The sequence below is a fragment of the Elephas maximus genome, chromosome 25, assembly GCF_024166365.1.
Source record: "Elephas maximus indicus isolate mEleMax1 chromosome 25, mEleMax1 primary haplotype, whole genome shotgun sequence".
NCBI lineage: Eukaryota > Metazoa > Chordata > Mammalia > Proboscidea > Elephantidae > Elephas > Elephas maximus.
Genome location: NC_064843.1, coordinates 37,064,655 through 37,076,683, shown reverse-complemented (window position 1 = coordinate 37,076,683; position 12,029 = coordinate 37,064,655). Strand labels below are relative to the sequence as shown.

The 12,029-nt window shown below is 42.1% G+C and overlaps 1 protein-coding gene across 2 annotated transcripts in view; it reads left to right on the top strand.

Annotated features, from left to right (window-relative positions):
- ASXL1 (ASXL transcriptional regulator 1) overlaps positions 1-12,029 on the top strand; it is a 93,786-nt gene that overhangs the window by 70,924 nt on the left and 10,833 nt on the right. For both annotated transcript variants that reach the window (XM_049869978.1, XM_049869979.1), the window contains 6 exons: positions 8,088-8,208; positions 8,288-8,385; positions 9,004-9,097; positions 9,579-9,731; positions 11,029-11,192; positions 11,294-11,390. In XM_049869978.1, the coding sequence (XP_049725935.1) occupies positions 8,088-8,208; positions 8,288-8,385; positions 9,004-9,097; positions 9,579-9,731; positions 11,029-11,192; positions 11,294-11,390 (727 nt within the window). The remainder of the gene's footprint in view (positions 1-8,087; positions 8,209-8,287; positions 8,386-9,003; positions 9,098-9,578; positions 9,732-11,028; positions 11,193-11,293; positions 11,391-12,029) is intronic.

Genomic DNA, 12,029 nt, shown 5'->3' with positions numbered 1-12,029 from the left:
TAAATTAGTTTTTTATATTCTGTATCTGATAATTCCAAAATTGTATCTTCATTTGGGAAAGATTTTGATTCTTTTGTTTGGGGAGTTGGAGAAGCTGTCACGGTCTGCTTCTTTAAGTGGTTTGATATGGATTGTTGTCTCCGAGCCATCACTGGGAAACTAGTTTTTCCAGAAAATCCGCTAAAAAAAAACTGCAGTCAGATCCCTATCAGAGTTCTCCCTGTGGCTCAGGCTATTCAGATGTTAATGAAGCCGCCTGCGTGCAGTCCAAATCCCTGTGGGACGGTTCCCCGGCTCGGGTGCTGCTCTTTCTGCTCCAAGATCAGTCACTGCCTCCCGGGGACTTCTCCTAACGGCTGCGTCCCACGCCGCCCGTGGAACCGGCTAGTCCCCCTCCCGGGGTTAGTTCAGGGGGGTGGAGCAGGTCTCTGTGCTTGTGCCGTACCTGACTGGTATGCTGGCTCCAGGCTCTGGAAACAATCGCTGCTTCCCCGTATTAGTTCGTTCTCCGTCTCTAAATCTGTGTTTGTTGTTCAGGGTTCGTAGATTGTTATGTATGTGATCGATTCACTTGTTTTTCCGTGTCTTTGTTGTAAGAGGGATCCGAGGTAGCGTCTGCCTAGTCCGCCATCTTGGCTCCGCCTCTAGTTTTTCTTTTAAAGTTAAACATTAATCTGTCCTAATATCCAGCAGTTACATACTTCTAGATACTTACCCAAGAGAAATGGAAACATGTCCAGAAAAAGTCATATACAAGAGTGTTCAAAGTAGCTTTATTCATAATAGCCAAAACTTGAAAATAACCCAAATGTCTTTCAACAGGAGAGTAGATAAGTAAATGGTTTTATATAAATATTACTCTGTAATAACAAAAAACTACTGATAAATGCAACAACATGGGTGAACCTCATAAACATCAGGCCGAGGCAAAGAAGCCAGACACCAAAAGAGAGTACATCCTGTATGATTCTATTTATGTGAAGATCAGGAACGGGCAACACTAATTAGGTGATAGACATCGGACATCAGAACAATGGTTGCTTCAGTGGGGACTGACTATGAAGAGGCATAGGGAAGATTTGGGGGATGGTGGAAATATTCTGTATATTCTGTGTATTGATAATATGTATACATCAGCTAGTAAACTTAAGATCTGTGCATTTCACTCTATGTAAATTATGTTGTTGCTGTTAGGTGCCATCGAGTTGATTCTGACTTACAATGACCCTGTGTACAGTGGGACAAATAATGTCCAGTCCTGCACCATCCTCACAATTGTCGTTATGCTTGAGCTCATTATTACAGCCACTGTGTCAGTCCATCTCGTTGAGAGTCTTCCTCTTTTTTGCTGACCCTCTGTTTTACCACGCACGCTGTCCTCCAGGAACTGGTCCACCCTCATAACATGTCCAAAGTACATGAGATGACGTCTTGCCATCCTCGTTTCCAAGGAGCTGTACTTACTCCAAGACAGATTTGTTCATTCTTCTAACAGTCCGTGGTATATTCAGTATTCTTCGCTAACACTACAGTTGAAAGGCATCAATTCGTCTTCAGCTTTCCTTTATTTATTGTCCAGCTTTTGCATGCATATGAGGCAATTGAAAATACCATGGCTTGGGTCAGGCGCACCATAGTCCTCAAAGTGACATCTTTGCTTTTTAACACTTCAAAGAGATCTTTTGCAGCAGAGTTGCCCAGTGTGGTCCATCTTTTGATTTGACTGCTTACATGGCTGTTGATTGTGGATCCAAGTAAAATGAAATCCTTGACAACTTCAGTATTTTCTCTGTTCATCATGTTGCTTATTGGTCCAGTTGTGAGGATTTTTGTTTTCTTTATGCTGAGTGCAATCCATACTGAAGGCTGTAGTCTTTGATCTTCATCAGTAGGGGCTTCAAGTCCTCTTCACTTTCAGCAAGCAAGGTTGTGTCATCTGCATATCGCAGGTTGTTTGAGTCTTCGTCCAATCCTAGTGCCTCGTTCTTCTTCATATAATCCAGCTTCTCAAATTATTTGCTCAGTGTACAGATTGAACAAGTATAGTGAAGGGATACAACCCTGAAGCACACCTTTCCTGACTCTAAACCATGTAGCATCCCCTTGTTCTGTTCGAACAACTATCTCTTGGTCTACGTACAGGTTCCCCAGGGGCACAACGAAGTGTTCTGTAGTACCCGTTCTTCTCACTGGTATGCATAATTTGTTATGATCCACAATTGAATGCCTTTGCATAGTCAGTAAAACACAGGTACACGTCTTTCCAGTATTCCCTGCTTTCAGCCAAGATCTGACATGAGTAGTGATATCCCTTATTGCATGTCCTCTTCTGAGCCTGGCTTGAGTTTCTGGCAATATAGTAATAATATAATTTTTAATTATTCTTCAGATTAAAAAAAGGCAAAGAATACAAGGTTATACATTGGAAAGTAAATATGGTTCCTACTTTCGTCCCCTAGTCCTGTTGATCCAAGGGCATTCTCCTCCATAAGCACAACACAGTTATTACACTCAAGAAATATAACCTTTATGCAGCACTGTCATACAGTATGCAGTTCACACTCACATATCCCAACAACGTCTTTTATAGCATTTTACATATGTCTGTATGTATGTATATGCTAGATTCACTGAAAGAGCACTTGTTGCCTTTTTTTGTTGTTGTTTTTTAAGCTTATTGATGAAAAATATCCTTGCAGAAAGTTAAAATATTGGGTCCTAGGATATATTTTCTGGCATCTATAGTTTTCAGTAGCACATTTCCTTTTGGGCAGAATTCTAGAGTTAATATATGGAGAGTTAATGGCATTTAACCTTGAAAGATACAGAATTAGAATTGCAGATCTTGCTTTCATTTTCTCAAAAGTTTCATTCTCCTATTTGCTTTTTACAGAAAAGTAAATTTCGCTTTAGAAACTTTGGGTAGTTGTTTGAATTGCAAACAAGTGGGCAGTGTTTCTGTTTATGGTTGCTTAATGAGATTTGTGATTGGTACTAGGTTCCCCCTAGACTCTAGGGCCTAAAAAAAAAAAGTGGAGGGAAATTTTCGCTTCTTTTGGTATAGCATTTAGCACCCTACTTTTTCCTTTTAAATCTTTTTTAAATTTTATTTTCTTGTTGTTGAGAATATATAGAGCAAAACATACACCAGTCCCACAGTTTCTGCTTGATACGATTTAGTGGCACTGATTACATCCTTTGAGTTATGCAGCCATTCTCACCCTCCTTTTCTGAGTTGTTCATGCCCCATTAACATAAACTCAATGCCCCCTAAGGTTTGAATCTTATTTTCTTGATTATAAAAATCAGTACGTTAATTGCTGAATATTCCAGAAATCCAGGCTAAAGCACTCACAACTCCACCACCTGAAGGTGGTGATGGCTGGCACTTCAGAGAATGTTTTTTCTTTTTTTCTATGCAAACGTTCACACAGTTTTCTTTTTTTAAACAGATGGTGAAATCATACTGTATGAAGTTAACCGCTTCACTCTCCTGCTGTATCACCAGCATTTCCCCTAGCATCTATAATAGGTTTTATAGATGATTTTATTTAAAATGGCTATGGCAGTGTTCCCAATGGAAATGCTGAAATTCTTTTTTTTTTTTTTTGTCTCTAGACTTTTTAATTGTAGAAATAGAACATAGTAAAATGTACAGAACACAAATGTGCAGCTTAATGAACTATTAGAAAATGAACTCCCTTGTAACTGTCACGAAGGTCAAGACATGTAGAACATGGCTGTCAGCCAGGATTCCCTTTCATACCCCTTCCCAGTCACATCTCCTTTCTTTCCACTAAAGGTACCTACTATCCTGACTTTATGGAAGCCGTTTTCTTTATCATTTTCTATCTGCGTTTGCGTTCCTAGCACTGTAATTTAGTTTTGCCTGTTTTGAACTTCTTAACAAATGGGATCATTTTAGTCTTTTGTGTCTAGCTTTCTTCATTCAGCATTTTGCTTTTAAGGTTCACCCATACTGTGAGTACCTTTATTCATTCATTTTTATTACTGCTGTATAATAGTCCATTCATGGATATACTACCAGTTATTTATTTATTATTCTGTTGATGGACACTTGGTTGTTTATAGTTGGGTGCCTCTTAGGAATGATGCTGCCATGAACATCCTTGATAGGCTTTCTAATGTGTATATACATGTATTTCTCTAGGGAATCCAAACCTAGGAATGAAATTACTGGGTCACAGAATGTATCTGCTACTGTACCAGATGGTGCCAGACTATATTCTCAAACGGTTGTTAGGTTAAATACCTTTTCATATGTCTCTTAGCCCATTTGAATATCCTCTTTTGTGTAGCACCTAATTCATATCTTTTATCTATTTTTCTTCTGGGTTGCCTTTTTGTTACTGATTTATGTAGTCTAGGTACAAGCTCCTCCTTGGTTGTATGAGTTGCAAATATCTTCTACTCTGTAGGTAGCTTCCCCTTTTGAAGAAAATTTCTTAATTTTAATGTAGTACAATTGATCAGTTTTTTCCTTTATGAGGGTTAGTGCTTTTTATGTTTTGTGTAAGTCTTAGAAATGGAAGTGTTAGGTTGAAAGGCATTTACATTTTTTAGATTTTGCTACAGTTTACTCTTCCACTGGCAGCATATGAACTGTTGATACTGTCTTCACTCTTACCACCATTATACTCTTTCAGCATCAGGTTCATGATTTTCCCACATTGTTTCCAGGACTGAAGTTTTTGGGTCAGGTTTGCCAATGTAATAGATTTCTTCTGTTTGCTAATGAGTGTTTTATCTTCCTCTGCCTGTGAGAGTCAGAGATTAAATTTGTTTCATCATTCCAAGAAGATGGGAGTCAGTAAACATGATTGCAGGATTAATACTGAAAATACACTTTACTTTTTTTTTCCTGAGGAGCACTTAAGGCCAATAGGGAAAAAAGACAAGGACCTAAAAACCGTTTTCTTTTTTAAGTCAGTATGGTTTTAGCTTGAATTAATGAAAAAAAAAAAAAAACTAATGAAAACAATATATAGTGATTCAAGGGAGCCTTAAAATTGATGAGTAAGATTTTAAAAGGTAGAAGCATGATTTATCTACTTTTCTTCACACACTTTTATTCTAGAAGACTTACCCCCTCCCCCCCTTATCTCTGCTCTTCCTTCTTCCAACCTCCAATATTCACTCATACTCCTTCCTTGTTTCAAGGCATAAGGCAACTCCTTGGAAATGAATAGGGTTTAATTTTGAGACTGTACAGCAGGGCCTATTGGAAGAAGCTTTTGTTATGTGATGAAATTTGGGTGGAGCTTTGCTCTACACTATAGCCTCATTTGCCAATACCTTAGCTTAGGTCTTCAGCATTTTTTTGTTGGACTTCTGTGGTAGTCTAACTCTTCTCCCTGCCTCCAGGCTTCCCATGGTTGCCAGAATGAAATTCTTAAAACTCAGATCATTCTCCTGGTTAATATCCTTCAGAGATTCCAAAACAACAAAAATCTCTTAGCGTAGTGTCTTATTATTTGCCTTCTTGCTCTGTCTCTCTCGCCTTCTCACTTACCCAGCTCCCCACACCCTTAACAAATTACAGCTTCCCTGAGTTTGAAATGTTCTTTCACATTTGCTCATCCCACTATCTAGAACCCCCTCCTCTCTCCCCACTGCCAACCCATCTGCCTAGTAACTACTTTTAGAACTTAGTTCAAGTAGCACATCCCCTTGGAAGCCTTGGGCTCACACCCCCAACACCGTTTGTACCCCTGCCCTTTTTCTCCCAACTCAGTGAGTCAGGTGCCCTTTCTTCTCAGCTGCTGAAGCTCTGGATATATCTCTAGATAGAAATTGTATTTTCTACTGTATTCATTTTGATTTTCTCACCTTTTTATTTGAGCTCCTTGACAGCAGAGCCCTGATTCCCCCTCTTTGCTCCTCCCCCTCCCCACCCCCAGAACTAGCATGGTATAAAGCTTATAGGAAAACCAAAAAATAAAACCCATTGCTGTTGAGCTGATTCCTATAGGGCAAAGTAGAGGTGCCCAATGTGGTTTCCAAGGCTGTAAATCTTTCACGGAAGCAGACTGCCACTTCTTTCTCCTGCAGAGCAGCTGGTGGGTTCGAACTGCCGACATTTGGGTTAGCAGTAGAGCACTTAACCACTGCAGCACTAGGGCTCCTTGTAGCTTATAGGAGGTACCCCGCAGATAATGAATGAATGAATACAAAATTACATCTTTATAATAATTTTCTAAATTTCGTTGTTGAGAATATACACAGCAGTACACAGCAAAACATACACCAGTCCCACAGTTCCTGCATGTACAGTTTAGTGACACTGACTACATTCTTCAAGGCCTGCAGCCATTCTCACCCTCCCTCATTAACATAAACTCACTGCCCCCTAAGATTCCTATGTAGTCTTCCAAGTTGCTGTTGTCAATTCTATGCCGTATAGCTAGTTCTTAAAAGAGCATAAATGCTCAAGGCAGACCTTTTTTTTTTTACTAGTTAAGCTAAATTATTGTTTGGCTTTAAGATAACTTCAGGGGGTATTTTTGGTTTAAGGTTTAAAGATTATTTCAGGGGAGTAGTTTGACGGGCCTGTCTACCCTCCGTGGCTCCAGAAAGTCTGTCGTCCATGAGAATATGAAATTCTGTTCTACATTTCCCCCCTTTTGATCAGAATTCTTTTATGGAATCTTTGATCAGAATGTTCAGTAATGGTGGCCAGGCACCGTCAAATTCTGATCTGTGACAAAGGAGGCAGTTGTTCATGGAGGCAATTAGCCACACATTCCATTCCCTCCTCCCATTCCTGACTCTCCTTCCTCTGTTGGTCCAGGTGAACAACTGTTAACCCATTAACCTTTTGCCGTAGAGTCGATGCCGACTCACAGCGACCCTATAGGACAGAGTAGAACTGCCTCCATAGGGTTTCTAAGGAGCAGCTGGTGGATTCAAACTGCCAACCTTTTGGTTAGCAGCCATAGCTCTTAACCACTATGCTACCAAGGTTTCCTCCAGGTGAATAGAGACCAATTATTGTGCCTTAGATGGCTGCTCGCAAGCTTTTAAAACCAAACGCACTATCCACAGAATTAGGAGGTAGAACAGAAGCACTAAACATGTTATTAGGCCAGTTAACTGGGATGTCCCACGAAACCATGACCCTAAACCTCCGAATGAAGGAACCAAATTCCATGAGGTGTTTGGTTATACATAAGCAACCTCAGCAGCTACTTTTTTTTTGTGATCATTATCGTAAATATATCTATCACACAACTTTTGCCAATTCAACTTTTTCCATTACTGTTAACTCCGTTTTTCTCCCTCCCTCCCACTCCTGGTAACCACTAATAAACTTTGGTCTCTGTACACGTGACATTTCTTGTGTTTTTATATGAGAGATGTCATACGACATTTGTCATTTTATGATTGACGTATTTCACTCAGCATGCCCTCCAGCTCCATCCAGATTGTAGCATGTATCAAGACTTCATTTTTCCCGCTGGCTGAACAGTATTCCGTTGTGTGTATATATCACGTTTTATTTATCCATTCATCTGTGGATGGACATTTAGGTTGTTTCCACCATTTGGATTTTGTGAATAGTGAGGCAGTGAACATTGGCGTGCAAGTCTCTTTCTGCTTTCAAGTCTTTTGGGTATATACCTAAGAGTGAAATTATATCTTTCTTAATGATGTGTGTATGAAAAGAACTTGCTGAGAAAAAGGTCAGTTAGAAAGGATATCAACATTCTGAATCCCCCTTCTCTGAAAGTATACAAAATTAAAAATGATAAAGGTGCTTATAGAGGATCCCTAGTGGCACAGTGGTTAAGCACTCGGCTGCTAATTGAAATGTTGATAAGTTTGAACCCACCAGCTTCTTCATGGGAAAAAAGACCCGGGCGATCTTTTCTCGTAAAGGTTACAACCCAACCCCGGTGCTGTCAAGTCAATTCTGACTCAAAGGTTACAACCTAGGAAATCAGTGGAGCAGTTCTGCTCTGCTGTGTCAGGTCGCCGTGAGTCAGAATCTACTCGACTGCATACATCAACAATGTGCGTATAGGATTGATGGGTTTGTTCACCTGAGTTGTGCCTTGCTGTCACAGAAGGATGCCCTGCAGTGGTCTCGCAATCCAGCTGCGGTGGAGGCAGAGGAGCCAGAGGACACAGCTGACGTGGAGAGCTGTGGGTCTAATGAAGCTAGCACTGTGAGTGGTGAAAATGATGGTAAGTACCCTTGACAGTATGGGTGAGGAGCCACCAGCATTCCCTAGGGACTCACCTTTATTATTTTCCTCTCTTCCAGTGTCTCTCGATGAAACATCTTCAAATGCTTCCTGTTCTACAGAATCTCAGAGTCGGCCTCTTTCCAATCCCAGGGATATCTACAGAGTGTCCTCTCAGGTGGGGAGGAGAGTTGGTGACTAGGCAGGGAGGACGAATGAGGGCAGGCACGAGGCAGGATTCTTCCTCCTCCCCCAGTTAACTGGACATGTTTGAAGAATGGAGAAAATAAGTTTGGTCTCCACCTGTTAATACCATTTAAAAGAGGGCCATAGGAAAAGGTGGATGGTAGAACAGAACAATTTGTTTTTTGTCTCTGCTGTGGCTGGATGACTTTGTTCATCCCTGTAATAAACACTGGGACATCTAAGGGAGGAGTATAGTACAGTGCAGAGTGGTGAGAACATGAGCTCGGAAGTCAGAGAGACCTCAGTTTGAGTTACGGCCCTGTCGCTTACTAGCTTTGGGACCTTGGGCAAATTACCTATCTGTAAAATGTGAGACAGTATGTTCTTTTCAGCTTGAGATGAAGATGGGAAGAAGAGATGTTGCATGTAAAGTGCTTGGCACAGCGGCCAGCGTGTTAGCCTGGGCTGCTGTTAGCATTACCTGCTGGTCTGTTTGAAGGCAAACTCTTTTTCACAAGAGACTGGGAGAGGTATATATATTCAAGAAGGAGTCCTGTTGTGGCCCTGCAGATGACTTCAGGCACTTTTGTCATTCCCTCTTGGAATATAGGCAAACAAGCAAAAGAAAAAGACTGGGGTGATGTTGCCTCGAGTTGTCCTGACTCCTCTGAAGGTAAACGGGGCCCACGTGGAATCTGCATCAGGTATGTATAAACTTAGGATTATGCTGCCTCTTCCTCAGGTCTTGTACCTTCCTCCCTCTGTGAGCGATTTCTGGCCTAGGTAGTGAGATGCCAGTAGAGCTATTTAGCCACAGAGTCAGGAGACCTATCCTCTGGAAGGCAGCATGCTGTGGTGGTGAGATCTGACTTAGATCCTAGTAATGGGCTCTGCTGTTTGTCCCTCTTTGCCTCTCAGGGTGGTCGTGAGGATCTGATGAAGGAGTGTGCAAATGCTTTGTAAACAGTGGAGTGCTGTACAAATGTAAGATGGTGGTTTGACATTCTTAAGGTGATACTTTAAAGCCAGACCATAAAGTGGTGATTTCTGATAGCCCAAGGCTGGGATATAGAAGCACCCAGTATTGCTAGCAGCATCTCAGGAAGAACTGGGAGAAGTAAGCTTATCTGAGAGCTATGGGTGCGGCGTGTGATACTTTTGACCAGTGGAATGCTGTGCCTTCAGGGTTCTCAGGCCGCCATGCTGATGGCGAGAGCGGCAGCCCATCCAGCAGCAGCAGCGGCTCTCTGGCCCTGGGCAGCGCTGCTATTCGTGGCCAGGCCGAGGTCACCCGGGACCCTGCCCCGCTCCTGAGAGGCTTCCGGAAGCCGGCCACAGGTGAGTGGCTTGGCACTCATTTCTCTACCTGTAAAGGGGGACCCTGCAGGCCTAGCCTAGTGGGATGATGATATCTTCTATTCTAGTTCCTTTACCAATTTACTTTCACTTCTTGGGTGGCCCTCTATTTTTTTGTTTTACCTTGTGTTTTGCTTATTTTATGTATAGATGTTTTCTGCTAGACTGAGAGTGCTCCTTGTGGACAGAGATGGTGCCACATTAGTCCTTGTATATCCCTCTAAGGGCCTAGCCTGGTACCTGGCTTGGTACTGCTTAGTAAGTGTTTGAGTGAGGGAAAATCACTTGTGAGCTTCTCAGCCAAGAATTCCAGCATCCGTTTTCTTTCTTTGATAGTGTCCTGCCACATTTGTTCTCAACATCTGTAGTTTCTGTCAGAATTTCCTATTTTTCAACCTAGTTAGTATGCTGAGTGGAAGCATAGGTTGAATTTTGGGGATGCATACAAATTGAGTAGTGCTATATAGCCGCTTCCCCCCCACCAAAGTAGGACTAATGCAAGGCAAGTGTCCTCTTTGCTCTTCAGGATTTATTTCTTACAGGCCATACACGGGTTTGTTCTGTTTTTGTAGATAATCCACATTAAACTATTAAGAGTAGCTTAATATTAGACTTGGCTTCTGAAAATTAGAATAAACTATTATCCAAGTGAGAACTAAGTTTGCTTTTGTGCTGCTTTTCCAACTAATCAGCAGTGCTCAGGGTAGGGTCTGATGGGTCTCTAGTCTTAGTGGTATCAAGTCAGAGTAACACTTGCTTAGGCTTCTTTGAAAGGTATTGACATTTCAGTTGGCTTTGAACAACCCTTAGTCATTTCTGCATGTAGAGCATGTATCTTCAGCCCTTTCACAGAAGGCTTCTGTAGATTTTTCTGTAGTATACTAACTAGATTTGCTTTTAGACAACTTCCATCATTTCTCCATTTGAGCTTTGTGGAGACTGTTCTCCAGCTTCAAAGGGAAGCTGAGAGCCTGTCCCAGCCTGGTTTTTCATGGGAAGAGAGTCCTCTTCAGGCTGTGACACAGCCTGATACAGTTTTTGAGAGAATACAAGCCCAGTTGTGTCCTAGGTTTGATGGTAATGTCAATAACCTGGAAAGAAAGATGATAAAATACAAATGAGGGTGAACTGGAAGATTGAGTAGACGATATGCAGATAAACCTGGGTAACATGGTGCCGGCACCAGAGTTTTTCTCAGTTGGCATTTGCTTTTTTTTTTTTTTTTGCTTTAAGGAGATGAAAACCTATATCTTGCTTCTTACTGCTTCAAAAATCACAGGTCAAATGAAACGCAACAGAGGGGAGGAGATAGATTTTGAAACACCTGGGTCCATTCTTGTCAACACCAACCTCCGTGCCCTGATCAATACTCGGACTTTCCATGCCCTGCCGTCTCACTTCCAGCAGCAGCTCCTCTTCCTCCTACCTGAAGTGGACAGACAGGTACAGACGGGCGGCCTCTTCTTTGTCTCTCTGGGTGGGCTTCTGTTCTCTTTCTAAGTTTCGTTTTCTTCTTTTTTTTTTTTTTGCCTTGCTCCCTCTAGGTGGGGACAGATGGCCTATTGCGTCTCAGTAGCAGTGCACTGAATAATGAGTTTTTCACCCATGCAGCTCAGAGCTGGCGGGAACGCCTGGCTGACGGTAGGTAGACTTCATCATCTCAGGGAGCTCGCGATGCACCTGCCATGTGTGGTGTTACGTGCCTCTGCTACTGAAAAACCAAGCAGTCATTCTTCACTGATCTCCTTCTTGTCTCTAAGGGATATTTAGTACAAGGTAGGCTGTCCTCACAATACTGGTGAATGTGGGGAGTGCTAATGTGCCACATAGCTCTGATCCTAAAGAAGGTGTAGCGTATTTGATTAGTGACTGTTCCTCTGAATAGATCGTGTGTGTATCTCCATCCTGTGTCCTCTCCATCATGAAAACTCTGCATTATCATGTCTGCATGGGGGAAGACGGTGCACTGTGGCAGCGACTTGTTGTGCTTCATTGTGCTCTTTTTAAAGCATTGCCACCTGGTGTGATTGTTAGCTTCTCGTAGTTTTGTGGGGGTCCCAAGACCACCCCCCAGGGTCAGTGATTTGCTAGGAGGACTCACAGAACCCAGCATATAGTCGTACTCAAAGCTATGATTTATTACAGAAAAAAGGATACAAAGCAAAATCAGCCAAGGGGAAAAGGCACATGGGGCAAAATCTGGGGGTGGTTGTTGTTAGATGCCGTCGAGCCAGTTCCAACTCATAGTGACCCTGCATACAACAGAATGAAACACTGCCT